The sequence below is a fragment of the Diabrotica virgifera genome, chromosome 5, assembly GCF_917563875.1.
Source record: "Diabrotica virgifera virgifera chromosome 5, PGI_DIABVI_V3a".
Taxonomy (NCBI): Eukaryota; Metazoa; Arthropoda; class Insecta; order Coleoptera; family Chrysomelidae; genus Diabrotica; species Diabrotica virgifera.
The window spans coordinates 202,723,256-202,743,871 of record NC_065447.1 but is presented as its reverse complement, the minus strand read 5'-3'; the positions used below and the strand labels follow the sequence as shown (position 1 = coordinate 202,743,871).

At 32.7% G+C, this 20,616-nt stretch overlaps 1 protein-coding gene across 1 annotated transcript in view; it reads right to left on the bottom strand.

The window, feature by feature from the left end:
* The window catches only part of LOC114324194 (glutamate receptor ionotropic, kainate 2), a 96,521-nt gene extending 77,593 nt beyond the window's left edge, over positions 1 to 18,928 (bottom strand). Inside the window, exons 1-2 of the mRNA XM_028271961.2 lie at positions 18,750 to 18,928; positions 3,440 to 3,583 (exon numbers count right to left, since the gene is read on the bottom strand). Of these exons, the coding sequence (XP_028127762.2) occupies positions 3,440 to 3,583; positions 18,750 to 18,837 (232 nt within the window). The 5' untranslated portion in view covers positions 18,838 to 18,928. The remainder of the gene's footprint in view (positions 1 to 3,439; positions 3,584 to 18,749) is intronic.
* Between the last annotated feature and the right edge of the window lie 1,688 nt (positions 18,929 to 20,616).

Sequence of the window (20,616 nt, the reverse complement as noted above, 5' to 3'; positions counted from 1 at the left end):
CGTAATTACCATTGCGAATGTGCAGAGCAGATACTGAGTATATACTATATTACAGTACTTAAACGTTCTATGTATATACTTAGAATGTACTACCGCACTTCTTTTCAGTATATACCAAGAATGTTCTTTTTAGAACATTCCAAGGACGTGCTATAAACCTTCTATGTGTATACTTAGAACATACTACCGCACATCTTTTTAGTTTATACCAAGAAGGTACTTTTTAGAATATTCCAAGGAAGTGCTATAAACCTTCTATTTATATACTAAGAACGTACTACCGCACATCTTTGTATGGGAAGAATATTATATTTTTAAGAATATTCTAAGAAAGTGCTATCAAGTGCTATATTGCTTAGAAGTATGTTTTCAGCATCACCTAATCTCATCTTAGGTTCTACTGGTTCTACCAAATATCTATTTACATATTTTAATTGCAAATGAGAATGTAGTTAGTACCTACATTCTACAATATTACTTAAAAAGTAAGTACATATTTATAAATTTTAGTTATTTATATAAATCATTATATAATATTTAGCTAAACTAAACTATGCATAATAAATAACTAAAATTTATATAATACTTATATGTACTTACCTATTTAAGTAATATTGAGTTATCAAAATAGATTATATGTACTTTGAAGCACCGCAAACAAAATAAACAGATTATGTATGTTCTTTAGTCCTAGTACTACATCATTCGCCTTCATCCTTAACACTGCATAGATCCATAGATGATACAAATAATGAAATAATGCCTGTTTTCTTTTTCATATTTTACGGTTTTTTCCTATCCCTGATACATTCAGGTAAGAATAGAAATGGTCAGAATATGATAAGGAGATGGGGGGTTATGAATGTATTGTGGAATAACAAAATCGGTGGTCAGTGTTGCCAAACGGAGAGAAATTTCCCTTTTTGCGGGAATTTTCAACATAAAAGGTGATAAAGGGAAAAAGTTAACTCAAAAGGGAATTATTGTTCCAGTCCAAATTGTAAAATATTAAGAAAAAATCAAAATATTTGAAAATAATTCTACATATCTTCTCAGATTTTGTAAACAGGAGGAAAGTTTTTTTTATAAAAGTGGGAATTTTTAAGGTAAGTTGACGGAAAAAGCTTACTCGACGGTTGGCAACGCCAAAGCCTTTGGTTGCTTTGGTTGTGCATTTTGGCACGTTTTGGTTCTGCGAAATGGCCTATTGAATTGAATGTACCTAAGTTCAAATTCCAAGGATGTAAAAATACTAATGATTCATGATAAACTCGAAATGGTAAAGTCATTTCAATTATGAAAACGAATTTTTAATAGTATCTATGTAAACGTTAATACAATTAATGTTTAAACTTTTTTACCCTACAAAAATTTTGAAATGAAATTCGTCCAATACTACCTACATACATAAATTTTATTAATTATGTATTCTAAAAAATAACGAAGTTGATAATCTATAAGGCTAATATTATACTTCCTATACATACAAATTATTTTTAAGATATTTTAAAAGTATCTACTTATAAGTATGTGTTAAGAATGTACTTATAAGTATGTGTTAAGAATATTCGATAAAGGTATATTCTAAGAATAAACTTTTACGAATATTCCGAGATCCTACGTACACGAATATACTTAGTATATTCGGAACGAGAATATACTTTGAAGTATATGCAAAGAACATGAAATTTAGAATGTTTTTTAAGGTAGATGCTATGCTTGTACTACACATATACTAAAAAGAATATACTCCGACGAATGTTGGTAGTATATGCTTAGAACATGATGCGAACATCATTGTTATGTGGGAATTGAAATAACTTTACCATTTCGAGTTTATCACGAGTATTTTTACATCGTTGGAATTTGAATTTGGTACATTCAATTCAATACGGGAGGCTGTGATACGGGCCATTCCAGAACCAAAGTATGCCAAAACCCACAACCAAAGGCTTTGGTGTTGCCAACCATCGAGTAAGCTTTTTCCGTCTACCTTAAAAATTCCCACTTTTATAAAAAAAATTCCCGCCTGTTTACAAAATCTGAGATGTTTAATTATTTTCAAATATTTTGATTTTTTTTAATATTTAATAATTTGGACTGGAACAAAAATTCCCTTTTGAGTTAACTTTTCCCTTTATCACCTTTTATGTTAAAAATTCCCGCAAAAAGTGAAATTTACCTCCGTTTGGCAACACTCACCGGTGCACCGATGTTGTTATTCCACTTCCACAATACATATCCGCCTAACCCCGTCTTGTCTTATTCTTACCATTTCTTACCTGAATGGATCAGGGTAGGAAACAACGGTAAAATATGAAATCGAAAATATGTATCTATGCAGTGTGGCAGTGTTAAGGATGAAGACGAATGATAATAAATTACTAGTAATAATCTATTTTGGTAACTCATTATTATTTAATAAATACATATAAATAAGTACATATAAGTATATAAATTTTAGTTACTCATACATAGTTTAGTTTAGCTAAATATTATATATAATATAATAGTTTATATAGATAACTAAAATTTATAAATATGTACTTACTTTTTAAGTAATATTGCAGAATGTAGGTACTAACTACATTCTCATTTGCCATTAAAATATGTAAATATAATAGGTATTTGGTAGAACCAGTAGAACCTAAGATGACATTAGGTGATGCTGAAAACATACTTCTGAGCAATATAGCACTTGATAGCACTTTCTTAGAATATCCTTAAAAATATATTCTTCTAATACAAAGATGTGCAGTAGTACGTTCTAAGTATATAAATAGAAGGTTTATAGCACTTCCTTGGAATATTCTAAAAAGTACGTTCTTAGTATAAACTAAAAAGATGTGCGGTAGTACGTTCTAAGTATATAAATAGAATGTTTATAGCGCGTCCTTGGAATGGTTTAAAAAGTATATTCTTAGTGTATACTGAAAAGAAGTGCGGTAGTACATTCTAAGTATATACATAAAACGTTTAAGTACTGTAATGTAGTATATACTCAGTATGTGCTCAGAATATTCGCAATGGTAATTACGCATATTCTTAGTACATACTTTATCTGAAAAGTATGTTCTATGAATCTACTAAGAACATGAAATTGTTATGTGGGCAGTAATATCAGTTTTTCCACTATGATTACTATTGGGCGTTCATATCGCATTTTTCTTGTTTAGAGAATATCTATGTTAATTCTGTTCATTTACAAAATTAGATTTTGTAGTTTTGAGAACTACTTTTGAGAATAAATTTACTTAAATAACTTCTAATGAATCCTGGATTGAATCTTAAATTCAACATCTAAATAATTTATCTGTTATAAATGATAATTATTAATATTAAAAATTACTCTTTAAATATCTTTTGACCCAATATTAGTACGAATCACAGGTTTACGTAACACATTTGAAAGTTTCCGAATTAGATTTAGTGTACTTACAAGTTTCGCTGGCACCAAAACTATCAATTTCGGAAACATGCTGCACATTCGCCGAAAACGATATCTCCCCTTTGTTAAATTTTCTGGAAATGGTGCTATTCAGTAGCCGCTGTTCCTGGGAGGGATAATCTCCGAGAAGCACACCTGAAATAACAATTCTTATTTGATTTCCAATTTAAAGGCTTTTAGATAATTAAATTCAAAGAATAATAGATTAACTCGCTATTGAAATATAATTTAATTAAACGAGGCTGGTGTTAATGGATTCAGTTGGAAGGCATTCACTGAAAACTTAAGTAAATACGTTAAAAGAAAACAATAATAGAATTTATATTACCGCCAGGCAGAAATTTATATGTATTTCCTTTCAATATAAATATAGCATGTCAAGCGGGTATGTGAAAATAAAAAAGTATTGATATTTTCATTATAGTCGACCACAAACCTCCGAGTAAGGCGGTCGCATTCAGTCCAGAATATTTTAAAACATTTTATATTGTAAACGTTAATTTCGATTTGTGTACAAAATGTGATTATTTAAATGTGATTTTAATTACCTACATGTTTTAATATCAGTAATTTGAACGTCTCCGTAAACTTGTTCTAATAAATAAATTCAGTTTTTATTTTTAATTACATTTTTACATTTTAAAAGTAAATAAGTGTTTTGGAATCGAGCTAGTTATCATAAGGCAATTAGTGATAATAACTGAAGAAAATATCCAACAATTTCATACCAGTGGAGTGGAGTTAAAAAGGGATATCAAATGAAATGGTGTGCCAACTCATCAATCCGGATATCAGGTGAATAACAATAATATGTCTTATCAACAATATTTTTTTCCTGCGTCAATGTCACAGCCCCAAACGGGTTACCATGATCAAAATCAACAGGCCATATATCAGCAAATGCCAGGCTCATCTACTCAAATGCAACCAATTTTCCCACAATATCTTTCACAACCAAATCCTTTACCTCTCCCCCAACACTTAGTATATCAAAATCCACAAAATCCACAGGTAGTCCAACACATGAATGAACAAGCAGCTCCTAACTCTGAATCTGAAGATAAATGGGAGAAAGTAACAAATAAAAAAAGAATAAGAAGTCCCGAAGTGGAAATATCCAGGAAACAAACAAAATTAAGTGATTATTGGCTGCAAAAGCCACTAGAAACAAAAAACTCGTATAGTATGCTTACAGAAGAAAACGAAGAAAGCCAAGACGAAGCAAAAGATCAAGAAAACAATACAAAACATGTACCCAAGCCCCCACCGATAACCATATATAATGTAGGTGTTGTCCAACACATTCATGATCTACTGAAACAAACCACAGGAGATAAATACACTATTAAAACCATTAGTTATGAAACAGTAAAAGTTCAAGTCGTTGAGGCCGAACATTTTAAAAAATTGATCACTGAACTTGATAAAAGGAATACTCAATACCATACTTTTAGGCCAAAAAGCGAGAAAACATTCAGGTTTGTCATAAAAGGACTGCATCATGGTACAGATACTGATGACATAAAGGCAAATCTAGCAGCACAAGGCCACGAAGCAGTGAACATTCACAATATAAAACATTATGTATCAAAAACCCCCTTGCCAATGTTTTTCATTGATATCGTATCGAAGGAAAACAACAAAGAGGTCTATAAAATAGAAAAATTAGGAAACAATATCATCAAATGCGAACCTCCTCGTACGAAAAGAACAATCCCCCAGTGTACAAGATGCCAAGACTACGGACACACCAAAACATACTGCCGCAAAGTACACAGATGCGTAAAATGTACAGGCAATCACGAAACAAAAGATTGTCCTCGGAAATCACGTGATGACAAAGTAAAATGTGTCAATTGTAACGGTGACCACCCGGCTAACTATAGAGGATGCCAAGTTCACATTCAACTACAGCAGAAGCTATATCCTACACTAAGAGAGAAAAGAATCATGCAACCGCATATCCAAACAAATAATACTCTACAAATACAACCTGATTTAACCTATGCTCAAATAGTCAACAACAATCAACCACAGTGTAGCTATAACAACCAAACAATACCAGGACCTAACCAACCTAATAACAACTTAGCCAAGCTGGAAGAAATGATGCAAAAACTCATGGAGCAAATGGGCACAATGCTCAATTTGCTTACTACTGTCATCAATAAGATTGCTTAATGGCTTCACAACTTAAATATAAAATAGTAGTCTGGAACGCAAATGGCCTTTATCAACGGGCTAAAGAACTCAAAACATTCATACTTAATCAAAATATTGATATATTATTAATTTCTGAGACACACTTTACAGAAAAACACTACATGCGGATTCCCAACTACAAGTTGTATTATACAAATCACCCAGACGGTAGAGCTCACCGTGGAAGCGCTATGATTATACGTGATTCTATTAAACACTCCGAAATGGAAAAATATAACAAAGACTACCTGCAAGCAACCAGCTTAACAATTGAGGAAGCACACGGCCCAATAACAATATCTGCCTTATACTGCCCACCTAAACATGTCGTTAAAAAAGAACATTTCCTAAAATATTTTAACACTCTAGGGAACAAATTCATTGCAGGTGGAGATTATAATTCAAAACATCCGATGTGGGGTTCTAGACTAACAACTCCAAGAGGCAGAGAATTAGCTAAAGCAATGGTAGAAAATAACCTGCAACAAATTTCTACTGGCGAACCAACTTATTGGCCGTCTGATTTAAACAAAATACCTGATGTCGTTGACTTCTGCATCACAAAAGGCATCGATACCAAAAAATGTAAAGCTGAATCATGCTTTGATTTATCATCAGACCACTCACCCTTTATAATAACAGTCTCCGAAAAAATCTTAAACAAAGAACATCAACCAACTTTGCATAACACCAAGACTAACTGGTCCCAATTTAGAGAAAATCTAGACAGCCTGATCTCACTAAATCTGTCCTTGAAAAATGAACTCGAACTTGAATCAGCTGTAGATAAACTAACAGAAAGCATACAAATTGCTGCATGGTACGCGACTCCCAGCTACGAACCATCTCAAAACAGAAATAATGTGTCTCCCACAATTAAACAAAAAATTTTAGAAAAACGACAATTACGTAAAAATTGGCAACAGTCAAGAACGGCAGAAAATAAGAAAAAACTTAACAAAGCAACAAAGGAATTAAAGGAATTAATCCATGAAGAAGAAAACCATGGAATACAAGAATATTTAGAAAATTTAACACCAACTGAAGCTACAGATTATTCACTCTGGAAAGCCACGAAAAAGCTCAAACGGCCCCAACAGCATAACCCACCAATCAAAGATGAGGCAAACACCTGGGCTAGGAACGACAAAGAAAAAGCTGATCTTTTTGGCAAGCACCTTCAAAAAGTATTTACGCCATACCCTTCTACAGTATCTACAGAGGAAGAAACAGAACTAACCAGATTCCTAACAGCACCGTTTCAAATGGATCTGCCCCACACGAAATTTACAGTCAACCAAGTAAAACAAACAATAATAGATGAAATCAACATCAAAAAAGCCCCTGGATTTGACCTAATCTCTGGCAAGATTCTAAAAGAAGTCTCGGATAAGTGCATAAAACTAATCACCTTTATATTTAATGCAATTCTGCGTCTAAAGTACTTCCCTAGCTCATGGAAAGTGGCACAAATCCTAATGATCCTTAAACCAGGAAAAAGACCGGAAAATGCATCTTCATACCGGCCTATAAGCCTTTTGCCTATGATTAGCAAAGTCTTTGAAAAAATGTACGTAAAAAGGTTGAAAACGATAATAGACGAAAATAAAATAATTCCAGAACACCAATTCGGTTTCCGAGACAAACACGGAACCATAGAACAAGTGCATAGGCTAGTCAACCAAATAAACAAGGATTTTAACTCCAAAAGATACTGTTCTGCTGCTTTCCTTGACATATCTCAGGCTTTTGACAAGGTATGGCACATAGGGCTACAAATAAAATTAAAGAAGCTCCTACCCTATCCTCACTTCCATCTCTTAAAATCCTACATAGAAAATAGACACTTCCTTGTGAAGCACGGTACCGAGCACACCAAGATATATCCCATTCACTCAGGCATCCCACAAGGCAGCGTTCTCGGCCCAATTCTGTATCTTTTATACACAGCGGACATTCCAACATCTAGTACAACTACAGTTGCAACGTATGCAGACGACACTGCTATCCTGGCATCCCACACAGATCCAACAACAGCATCAAGGGATCTTCAATCAAACCTAAATAGAATTCAGCAATGGATGAAAGTATGGCGCATCAAATCTAATGGAACTAAATCATTACATGTAACATTCACGCTACGCAGAGAAACATGCCCCCCTGTATATATTGATAATTGTCTAATTCCTCAATCCGAGGACGCCAAATATCTTGGCATGCACTTGGACCGCCGCCTTACTTGGAAAAAACATATTTTTACAAAACGAAAACAGCTTGGACTTAAATTGAGAAATATGTATTGGCTCATTGGACGCAATTCCAAACTATCTCTGGATAACAAAATTTTACTCTACAAGTCCATCCTCAAGCCCATATGGACTTATGGGATTCAGCTATGGGGCACTGCTAGCGTCTCCAATACAAACATCTTACAGAGATTTCAAAACAAGGTGCTGCGTTCCATAGTCAATGCGCCATACTATGTATCCAACGAGGTGATTCAACACGACATCCCCCTAGAATCCGTGAAAGAAGCCATACAACGTTTTAGTGTTAAATACTTTGAACGAGTGTTAGTGCATCCTAATGCGTTTGCCAGACAATTAAATGTGCGGGACGTCTTTGAAGTGCGTAGACTAAAACGGCAACTGCCGTCCGACTTAACCAACTGAACGTAATCAAAAGTGTATTCAGACTGATAAAATTTTAGTTTTAGAATTGTAAAGAGGTTACTCACTGGAGTAACTCTCTACATGTCTATATTTTTTACCATAACAAATGCTTAATGCCCAATGGGCAGATTGTTGTACTCAATGGAGTTAATAAAAAAAAAAAAAAAATATTTTCATTGATATATTCAGTATGGTACATAAATAAAATTTAAGAACAAGTAAAAAGGTAATCTTACATTATTGAGAGGTAATCAATTGTGGCGAAGTTATTTTTTGTAGAATCCCAATTCAATTTATTTTTGTTGGAACTTAGCTACAATTTTATTTTAAAAATAAGTTTATTTGACCTGTCGGTCGATTTTAACTTCGGAAATCGTTATCTAAATACAAAACATTAATAAATTAAACAAATTTTATTTTTGTTGCTTGGTCCACATTTTTCTTGATAGAACGATCTCACCTCTTTGTTTTTGAACTTCTCTTCTATCTCTTTTAATTTCAACTCATTATGGTATCTCTTTTTCTTTGTACCCATGGCTTTCAGTTTCCACCGCATTATTCTATATTCTTGTTTTTTACACTCTCTATTATTTTTTAATATTTGTTTTCTGATCTTCGTTTCCTTAGCTTTCGCCTGACACTCTTCGTTAAACTAACCTTTGTTCGCACTTCCCTTGAATTCGCGCTTAACTATTTTCTCGTAATTTCTCCTGAGACAGATTTAATTATTTGTTCCCAGGCTTGCTATGTTTGTAAATTTTAATGATATTGTTGGATAATTTTATTTATTTCTTCTTCATATTTCATTCTTCTTCCTTAAGTTTTTCAATATTGTAGTTTATCTTCCTTTTATTGTTCGTTTTCTCTTTTTCTTCCTGCATTTTACCACATGTGTATCTAACGAGATAACGGTCCGAATCCATTTCAGCTGCTCTCGTACTTCTTAGGTTTTGAATTACATATTATATTCATGTATTTATGTACTTTCGATCAGAATAGGCTTTATACGTACAATATCTCTTTTCGTTTTAGATGTGTGCCCCTGACCACTATTTTTTTCTCCATTGCAAATCCAAGAAGTCTTTGGAAATTATCGTTTGATACTTCGTGTTTACTATAGTTACTATTTACAGCCGTATACAGAGGTTCTTTTTCTTCTTTAGCGTTAGAGTCACCCGTTATTATTTTTACCTCACGTTTAGGAATATCTTTTATTTCATCGTCCTTGTTTTCTGACGGTGCGTGAGTATTGATTATACTCCAGTTCCTTTTATTACTTTTAATTTGTATTGAACACATCATGTCAGAGACAGGATTCAAAGCTAACACTTTGTTCTCGATACATTTAGCTAAAAAACAGCTCCAAACTTTTTGTTTTTTCCTTTACTTTTAAAGAGCACCACATCTCCTATTTCCGATATTTGTGGCCCTAATTGTTGTCTCTTGCAGAGCCATTGCATCCAGCAGGGAGATAGTAGATTCCATCAAAATAAGAAAACTATAATATTTGGGACATAAAACATGTGGTGACAGATATGAACTTCTAAAATTAATAACGCAGGGAAAGATTCAAGAAAGGCGCCACATAGATAGAAGAAAAATGTCCTGGCAGAGAAAGCTGAGATAATTGTTTGGATGCAGCTCAACTGAACTCTTTCGGGCTGTAGTGTCAAAAGTTAGAATAGCAATGATAATTGCCAACCTTCGTCGCGGAGATGGCATGGAAAGAAGAAGAAGCGGAGCCATTGAATCAATTTTATACTTCCTTGCTTCATTGACTACTTTGACTAGTTTTTTTAACGCACCTTCATACAATGTTCCGCTGACATTCCTTGTTGCTAACTGTATCTTGTCATTCTTCGGTTTTTCTTCTTTATTTCTTTCTTGTTTTGTTTCATTTCCAGGGTTCTTAATCCTTTTCTTCGCATTTTTCGTTGTCATTTGTTTCGTTTCATTTCGAACACTACATCGCCAAGTCCACCAATTAATGACACAGATATGGTTAGAAGAAAGGATACCAGCAAGATGGAAGGAAAACATCATAGTGCCCATCCACAAAAAAGGGGACAAAACAAAATGCGCAAATTAGAGAGGAATTTCACTCTTAAACACGGCATATAAAGTCCTCTCAAACATCATCCTCAGTAGACTAACCACTTTTGCTAAAAATGTCCTAGGAGAATATCAAGCCAGTTTTAGGGCAAACAGATCCAAAATAGATCAACTATTCACGCTGAGACAGCTTCTAGAAAAGGGATGGAAGTATAACAGACCCATACACAATCTCTTCATAGACTTTCGACAGGCATATGACAGCGTAGAAAGAAGCCAAGTATGGAATGCCATGGCGGAGTTCTCAATACCAAAGAAACTCATTCGGATGACTAAAGTCTGTATGGAGGGTAGAATATCAAAAGTACGTGTAAATAATAAACTGTCACAGCTTCGAAATCAACAGTGGACTCAAACAGGGCGATGCGTTATCTCCACCAATTTTTAACCTTGTATTAAAGAAAGCCATGAGGTCGGCCGAAATAAAAACAGAACTGCTATGGGTTCAAGGTCAAAAGTTATTACTAGCATACGCAGATGACATTGATCTCGTTGGAGACTCCATCATATCCACAAAAGCCATTTTCAGCAAGGTGGAAGGAGCAACAAGCGAAGTACGGCTGAGGATTAATGAAGAGAAGACGAAATATATGTGTATAAATAGAACGACACGAAGAGACAGGCTAGGACAAAATGTGACCGTCAACACCTTCAATTTCGAAAGAGTACAACGTTTTAAGTATCTGGGGGCCGTAATCACAGCTGACAACGATGTTACTGAAGAAATAAAAGACAGAATCCAATCAAAAAATCGCTGTCTATTCGCACCGGATAAGCTTATAAAATCAAAAAATCTTACAAAAGTTCCAAGATCAAAATATATAAATCCATCGTCAGACCTGTACTAATATATGGTTGCGAAACGTGGACCATGACCAAATCAAACGAGAAAAAGCTCAGACATTTTGAACGAAAAATACTTGAAAAATTTTCGGACCTCACCACGACATTAACACAAACCAGTATAGGATCAGAACCAACTTCGAATTAAAAGAACTCTACAATGACACCGATATTGTCCGAGAAATTAAATCACAGCGACTAAGATGGACAGGCCAAGTGCACAGATCGACTTCATAACGAGAGACTTATAAGACTGGTATGGGAGGAGATTCCTACAGGCAAAAGACCACTCGGACGTCCCAGAATGCGATGGAGAGATAACATCCAAGCAGATCTCCGAAAAAACATCCCATTTGACCCTAGGTTGATGGAAGACCGAACAAATTGGAAGAAAGTTGTACAGTCAGCCAGGACCCATCCAGGGTTGTAGCGCTACGTGATGATGATGATTTGTTTCGTTTTCCTGCTGGTGCTTAGCTTTTTGCTTTGGTCTCTACTACCAACGCAGCGTTTGGTTCATGCCATTTCAGAAAATATTTTCTTATACCCTGCTTTCACGTTTCTCCCTTCTTTCTTAGTTCTTGTGCTTTTTGTCTGACACATTAACTTGCTATTGAAATATAATTTAATTAAACCAGTCTGGTGTTAATGGATTCAGTAGGAAGCCATTCAATGAAAACTTAAGTAAATACGTTAAAAGAAAACAGTAATAGAATTTGTAATAACGGCAGGAATTTAAATTCGCTTTCAATATATTATAGCATGCCCAGAAAGTGTATGAAAACAAAAATATTTACAAGGTTCTGTAATTGTTTTTTGTGACATATCTAATTGAAGTATTATATTAAGGGGATCGGCGGAAATTTCGACTCCAATTCTATTTAAATCGAGTTCATTTTTTTTTTCGAATCCTGAGAAAACTAATAGTATTTTTAAAAAATTTACACGCAGAATGAAAGATTACGATATTACCGAGGGCCGAAAGTCCCTGAAAACTTCTATCATGTTTATTTTAATAAGTTACAGGGGTGAAATACTAAGAGAAAGTTAAGTGTGATTTTTAATTTCAAATATCTCATTCAAAAGAAACTCTTTATTTATTCTAGGGGACTTTCGGCCATCGGTAATAATTTAGCCTTTCATTCTGGTTTCGGTTAAATTTTTCAAAAATATTTATTAGTTCTTTCAGGATTCGAAAAAAATGAGCACTATGTCCGTGGTAATATTTTCCAAATCCAACATTCGCTATCTTTGTCATACAACGCACTCAGTGGAACAGAAAAGGCTGACCAGACAGTGACAATTTTAGATATTTAACACGGCTTTAGGAATATTTTGAGTTGTTTATTAAATAATATTGATAGTGTATTTTAAGTGTAAATAATTGATTTAAAACGTGAAATTAATAAAAAGTTATATATTGTTTATTATTTATGGAAGATCCCAAGCCGAGAATATTCTTCTTCCTTCTTTAGTTGTCGTGTCTGTATTCAAACGTTGGCCGTCATCATGCTTACAATTTCCTGAAACCTGTCTCTATCGGCTACTGCGCTAAACAATTCTTCTACTGTGCAGCAACACCATTGTCTAATATTACGCAGCCATGGAAGTTATTTGCGACCAATCCATCTCTTTCCCTCCACTTTTCCTTGTATTATAAGGCGAAGCAGATGGTATTTAGGTCCTCAAATTATATGGCCGAAGTATTCTAGTTTCCTCTTTTTTATGATGTTTATGAGCAGACGTTCTGAATTCATCGTTTGGAGAAAATATCGAACATATGTGCAAGACCCACGATATCTTTGGGATTCGTCGATAGCACCACAATTCGGGTTCTTCTAATTTGTTTAGAATTGTGATTTTTAACGTCCATGTCTTACACCCATACAATAGATCGACCACACATAACATTTCGGAACCTTCTTTCGAATATTCATCGACAGGTTTCTGTTACATAAAACTGGTTTCCAGGTCATAAAAGCCTTCCGTGATATTTCGATCCTAGTTATAATATTATCTCTTCATCAGAGTTACAATTTACATTTAACCAGCTGTCAAGGTACTTGGAATGATTTACCCGTTCTATCTCCTCTTCATCAAGAGAAAGCAGACCTTGATCTATATTAATCTTTCCAACTGTCATCCACTTTGTCTTTGAAATGTTGATTTTAAGGCCTCTCCGATAACTTGCTTCACTGACTAGATTTAGTAGTGTCTGAAATTCTTGTAAATTTTCTGCAAGAATGGCTGTATCGTCAGCGTATCTAATATTGTTGACTACCTCTCCGCCTAGCCTTACTCCCTCTTGTCTGTCATCCAAAGCTTCTCTAAAGATTTCTTCAGAGTACAGATTAAAAAGGGTGGGTGATAAAACACAATCTTGTCGTTTACTCCACGTTTTATGGGTAGTTTTTCAGCACCACTGCAGAGAATACACCAGGATGTATTCTGTTATCCAAATATTTTGTTGTTAAAGATGTTCAAAATTTGTGTAAGCGTTCCATAGTAACAATATATTATTAAAAAAATCACTTTATCGCTTTTCCTCTTTTCTCGATCAAGTATTAGTTTTTATTGCTTAGTATATAAATTATTATAATCATTGAATATATAGTTAGTGAAAAAATTATCAGATTAATTACCTAATTTGATAACTTAAACTACTATATGAGTAAAATTCATCTAAGAACATTCAAAAATCATCTCTAAGTTAATAGTGACAATGCCATTGTCAAGGAATGTTTATGTACATATCTATACCAGTGAGAATTTTATTACACGTAGTTAGCCGTGTAAAGAAAGAAAAAGTAGGGATAGCTGTAAAATATTTGCGCCTGCGCTCTTAATCTATTTCTATGGGATTATAAATATGCTTTTTATAGTCACTGAAAATTTTACAATTTTATGAACAAAGCTTACATAGAGTAAAAAAATATTAATATCAATAAATACAACTTACTGAAATTAGATAAATCGTCAATATTAAAAAAATACAAGTTATTCAATTGTAGCAAGCCAAATACAATATATTGCGAAATTTATATTAATTACAAATTGAACATACAATAAATAAAATACAAACATAGCAACTAATAAGTTTAAGCTACTGCATATGACACCCAAATATACTGTTATGCTCTACTTTTTCTATTTATTTAGATTAATTAGCAAATTCTTAATTTAATTGATTATTCAATTATTTTATTTCTTGCCTATGTCAAAACACAACTAAATTCCAATTAAATTTTCAAATCAATTTTATTCTCAGGGCTAATCTTGTATTTGATACAATACCTGTGATCTGTGGCTTCTAGTATTTCTGGTTGCTTACTTCTTCCAGGGTAGAAACAGGGAAATTGAAAACACTCAAAATCATATAAATGTAATATATTGTTTCTATCAAATAAGCCGTGTACATAAGATTCAAAAATGCTAAAATTTAACTTTGTTGCAACAATCTCTAACTTAATAAATTAAACTCTAACTCTGATATCTCCTTGTTTTGACAAAATATTTATTTGATTAATTTCTTATTTACTCATACTAAATTGAGTGAATTTTACTTTTCTTCTCTTGAATTGATTTCTCAAATTTGAAATCACTAACTGCGTTAAAAAATTGTTTAATAAACAAATATGGTTTTGATATAAATAAATTTTCTCAATTCCGACAAATGATTTGACTAACCTTTCATTCTTCACTCCCTCGTTTTCTGGATTGCGCCGTCTTTGATTCTCCCAACACGTACTCTCTGGATGTTGCCAAAAAGTCCCTCTCGTCCAAACTGCTTTCCAGAAAAACACACAGGACTTGCTCGAATATCTTGTGCACAAACGGATAATAATCAGCTACTCGTTCTAGACAAAACAAAAGGAATCTCCCTCGGACCAGGAAAATTAACTATTCAACCGGTCGACGATTTGGTTTCAACTTGATTCTGCTCGCAAAGGCCGATCACACCACTCTACACTGATTCTACACTTAAAAAAAAATTGGACTGCATTCTTCCGATGTCAATTACACAGTGTCTTTATTTTTCTCTCAAATCCATACTCTCACATTCATTATCCATTCTCCTGATATTTTCGATCCAATCAACAACAACCTCTCTCAAACCATTTATTTCTTAAGAAACCAATTATTCTTCCAACAACTTTTACAATTTGTCAAATTTCAAAGAATATCATAATTAGTTCTTTACTGCTTTCTACTTTTACAACTAAAACTAATACAGTTTGTTTACCACATTAAAATACCTTCCCGGAAGGATCTTAAAAACGTCTTTGTTTTCGTCAACGATGTCCAACTCTCTAATCACCGAATTTGTTTGTTCATGTCCCGTTCATTTCGTCGAATCACTTATTAGTCGTTTCACTTTCTCCAGAAACACTTGCTTAATAGCAAAATTAAATTCTAAACAATTTTGGTGATATACAGGGTGATGAAAAGCTATGATTTTATGGTCGTTGATATAAATTTAACTTTTTTGAATTTCTTTAAAAAAAAAAACAATTCTACAACAATACATATCTATAATGTACTTTAGTTACTTGTACATTGTTACTTTTACATTGTTACTTGTACATTGTTACCTGTTTTTTATCGTGATGGTTTATTGTGATGAACAATAGTAGACTATATTAAAAATCGGTTGAATATAAATATATTTTTTGATCCCAAATCTCTACTGTTCTACAGGGTATTAATATTGCTACGAAATTAATAAAGGAAACGTAATTTTTCATTTAAGGACCTCCAACAGTATGACTTTTTATTGAAAAAAACGAAAATATTGAGAAAAGTCAAAAAATTTAAAAATCTGGGGGTGTTTGATCAAAAAAAAAAAAAGATAAGTTTGTTCAATCCTGCCAATATGGGTGATCCTGTAGATTGAAAATATTTTTAAAGTCCTATAATATTACATGCTTTAACTTTTACCTACTAAATTTTTTTCGCATCTCTTACGAAAAATGAGTACAATAATTCCTCGCACTAATCCCAAACACTGTATATATTTGAGTTTTCTTGAGTGTATCTGCTGCTTGGTATATTATGAAACATAGTAGGGGAGGTAAGGATGCTAAATTTTCAGTTAATAAAGCGTTATGGGGACCTATTGGGTTGTGAAGATTAGGTTCTAAAACCAAAAAACACTTAAGTTAAGTTTTCCATTTTAGTGGAGACTTTCCATTTTTTAATTTAATTTTCCATTTGCAACAATCGTTTTTTCGATTATAACGCCATCTATCCATAATTTCAAAAAATATCTCGAATACAATTTACTTATTTTACGTAAGAAATATAAATATGTAATAAAAAATAGGGGCTCCCATTTAAGATTTTAAAGTTACCCCCACCCAACCTCCATAGGGGGTCTTGTTTGGTGTCATTCGATAGACTTTTCAAAAATATTGAATACGTGTATTTTCAGTTTTTCGATCTGATGTTCATTTCGCGAAATATCGCAGCGATTCTATTAAAAATTTTAAATTTTCCCCTCATCCCACTACGTGGGGGGTCGTGTTTGGTATCATTCGATAGATTTTTGAAAAATATTGAACACGTATTATTTAGTTTATCTATGTGACGTTCATTTCGCGAAGTATTCGCTTATTTCTGAAACTTTGTGACTCACCCATTTCCTTGCGCCCCGCTCAAATCGTCAGAGTTTTTAAATATACACTGTTCTGTATGTACTTAATTTTTTACTTTATTACTTTATTAGTATGGTTTAATATGGTTTAACTAGACCCAAACCCAGACATCCAAAGTGAAAGTTATCCTCCAACATCAAATTGTTCTATATAGTCCACAAAAAAGTCACACCATTTTTAGCGTCGAGTTATGGGGGGTGGGGGGGGGGGAGAGAAGAAATCGGCAAATATAATTGGTCCAAAAAGGCCTAACCCAGACATCCAAAGTAAAAGATTTACTCCCAACACCAAATTGTTCTATATGGTCTGGTCAACATATTGTTCAGTAAAAAGTAAATTTAAGTAAAAAGTAAAAAAATAGTAGTTTTTTTATGTTTCTCGTCAATATTTCTAAAACTATGCTTTAGCGTAAACAATGTTCTATTGTTCTATATTAAAGGTGTTCTATGTTAAATTGTTCTATTGTAAAAATGTTCTACATAAAATTTAACAAAAAAGGTCCTATTATAAAATCAACGGATCCAGAGCTACGGAGGGTGAAAAGTGGAGGTTTTCGATACTTTTGATATTTTTTGGTCAATTAATATTATTACAACTGACGAAAGAAATTTTCTTTAACAGGATTGTGTTTTGTAAATAAATTTGCTATTTCAGTGGCCGATGGTATGTTAGTGATAAGCCCTTGAAGAAACGTCAACCTCACCACCCAAAATCATCATCAATTGCCCAAAAGATTAAAAAGTATCGAAAACCTCCACATTTCACCCTCCGTAACTCTGAAACCGATTTTATAACAATTAGGTATAGGATATTTTTTGTTTTAAATTTTAGGTATAGTCTGTTCGCTAAACTCAGATGCAACTGGCTAGATATTTTAGTCGGTAATTTTGCCAATTTTAGTAAAATTGGCAAAAAATAATTACTAAATAGTTAATAATTACTAAATAGTCAGTAATTTTGCTAATTTTTGCAAAATTGGCAAAAAACAAAAAAATTACCGACTAAAATATCTAGCCAGTTGCGTCTGAGTTTAGCGAACCGACATATTGTTTACGCTAAAGCATAGTTTTAGAAATATTGATGAAAAACGTAAAAAAACTACTAATTTACCGATCTCCCCCCAAACCGGACGCTCAAAATGGTGAAACTTTTTACTGAACAATATGTGGACCATATAGAAAAATTTGGTGTTGGAGGAAAACTTTTACTTTGAATGTCTGGGTTAGGCCTTTTTTGGACCAATTATAATATACTATCTCCGTAACTTTGGAACCGTTCATTTTAGAAGGATTATGCATCGAAACTTTTTTATTTGAAATTTAATGTAGAACATTTTTGTATAGAAGGTTGTTCATACTAAACCTCATAGTTTTAGAAATATTGACGAAAAACGTAAAAAACTACGAATTTACCTATTATTAAAATATTGAAAAATTTGTTGTCTATTTCCAGATAATCAGGGTGAGCTTTACTACAGGCCACACTGCTAGATAAAAAGACCAACGTTGGCACGCCACAATACAACAATGGACATTTTAAAAAGTTAGACGACCTATGGAAATTAAAACGTCAAATATAAAGTATTTTTATTAAAATTGTGACATATTTTATTCAATATAGAAGTTAAAATAATGTTTTATGTGATCAATAATGAGATTCTATTTTCATAGCATACTGTTATAAAAAAGCAGGCTTTAATTTTATTTATTTTACTGTAAATAAATAACATGTTATCAAAAAAGTTACTCAAATATACAGAACGCCATTCGTTCCTGTTCGTAAAAATAGAGTCAAATTCAACAAAATTTATATACTTGCCTACGGTTAATCCATCAGCAAAATTTAAAATACAGAGCAAAGCACAAACAACACTCCACTTTTTGAAATTGGCCGTCACAAAAACCATTTCATTTAATTTGAAACAGTTTCTCTGTTTCTAACCTTACACGTAGTGATGGATGTTTACACTAACATACAAACTGCCTATAACATCGAAATGTATGTGTATTAACCTTGTTTAAATTAATAAGGCTGATTATAATTAAGGTAATTAATAATTTGTACAATGTTAGTCATATGCTAATTAACGAAGCACAAATATTTTGTTTACGTAATCCAGGCATAACATGTTAAATATATTTACTAACCATCCAATTTGAATATCTTTACAAAATCGGATTATGCAGAAATGAGCTGGATATAAATAAAATAGGTTGTAAACTTTTGAAGAATAGCTGATTATTATGGATAAATAGTCGATAATGTATTATAATATACAATAAAATACAATATTTTTTACCTATCGGTAATCAACATCCTAACTAATCATTGAAAAACCTAGAATTCTGGAACGGTTATCATATCATGATTGAACGAAAGATGTAAAAAAAGACAATTAGCTGTGGAATATTGCTATTCTTGAATTTACACTTTTACTTTTATAATTTATTTTCACTTTTTTTTTCAAGAACTCAACAGAGAAATATCAACACATGTTTCAGTGGCATGGTAAACATCTGGAACTGTACAGACAGTATATCCACACATATTCTAGTTTTAGGTGAATCTGTTTCTCCATCACTTTAGTGATAAATAATTTTAATATCAAGAAATATCAAAAGTTAATTAAAGATGGGAAACGGCCGAAATATTTGCAAAGCGTTAAGCTATTTTGTAAAACGAGACTCAGATAAAAATTTTATTTAAAATTCACAATCGGAACAAAGAAAATATATAAATTAGACCAAAAAAAGTTAAAACAAGAAAATCGTGTTAGCGACAATATATAGGGTGTATCATTTAGAATGTCCAATCTCTGAGTTTTAGATTTTAGACCTCAAATTATTTTAACACAAAAAACATTTAACCCAAATAACTCATAAAATGTGGATCCTTACTGAGTTACAGCGTGTTTTATTTAATAATTTTAATAAAACTATTTTTACCCAGTACTTTAAAACTATTTGACGTTTCCTTATCATACTTGGCAGAAAGTGTGGCAACTGTACATCCTATCAATTATGATAAATACACGTTTCTAGCTACTTCCAGAGGCATACGACAGGGGATAGTGAATGGTTAACAATTCACAAATTCTACGCGACTGGCTGAATTATTATTTTAGCGCAATTTTTCGATTTTCTAATACTATCTATGTAAATAATATACTGTTCATTGGAACGATAAAGTCATTAGTTTTTGAAATATTTGAAGTTAAAAATGAAACGGCACAGTTATTTTGATTAATTTATGATATGATTCATATGATTAATTTTAAAAAATTGTTTGTACCCAGTACTTTAAAACTATTTGACGTATCCTTATCATATTTGACAGAAAGTGTAGGTACTGTACTGTACACCCTACTAAATTATGTTAAATAATCGATTCTGGCTACTACCAGCGGCGTACGACAGTGGAAAAAAACTGGTTGACCCTTCCTAAATTCTACGCCACTAACGGAATTGGTATTTTAGTGTAATTTTTAGATTTTGCAATACTTTTTATGCAAATAATATACTCTTCATTAGTATCGATAAAATCATTAGCTTTCGAGATATTTGAAGTTAAAAATGAAGCGACACAATATAATAATCAAAATAACTGTGCCGTTTCAATTTTAACTTCAAATATCTCGAAAACTAAAGACTTTATCGTTACCAATGAAGAGTCTATTATTTACATA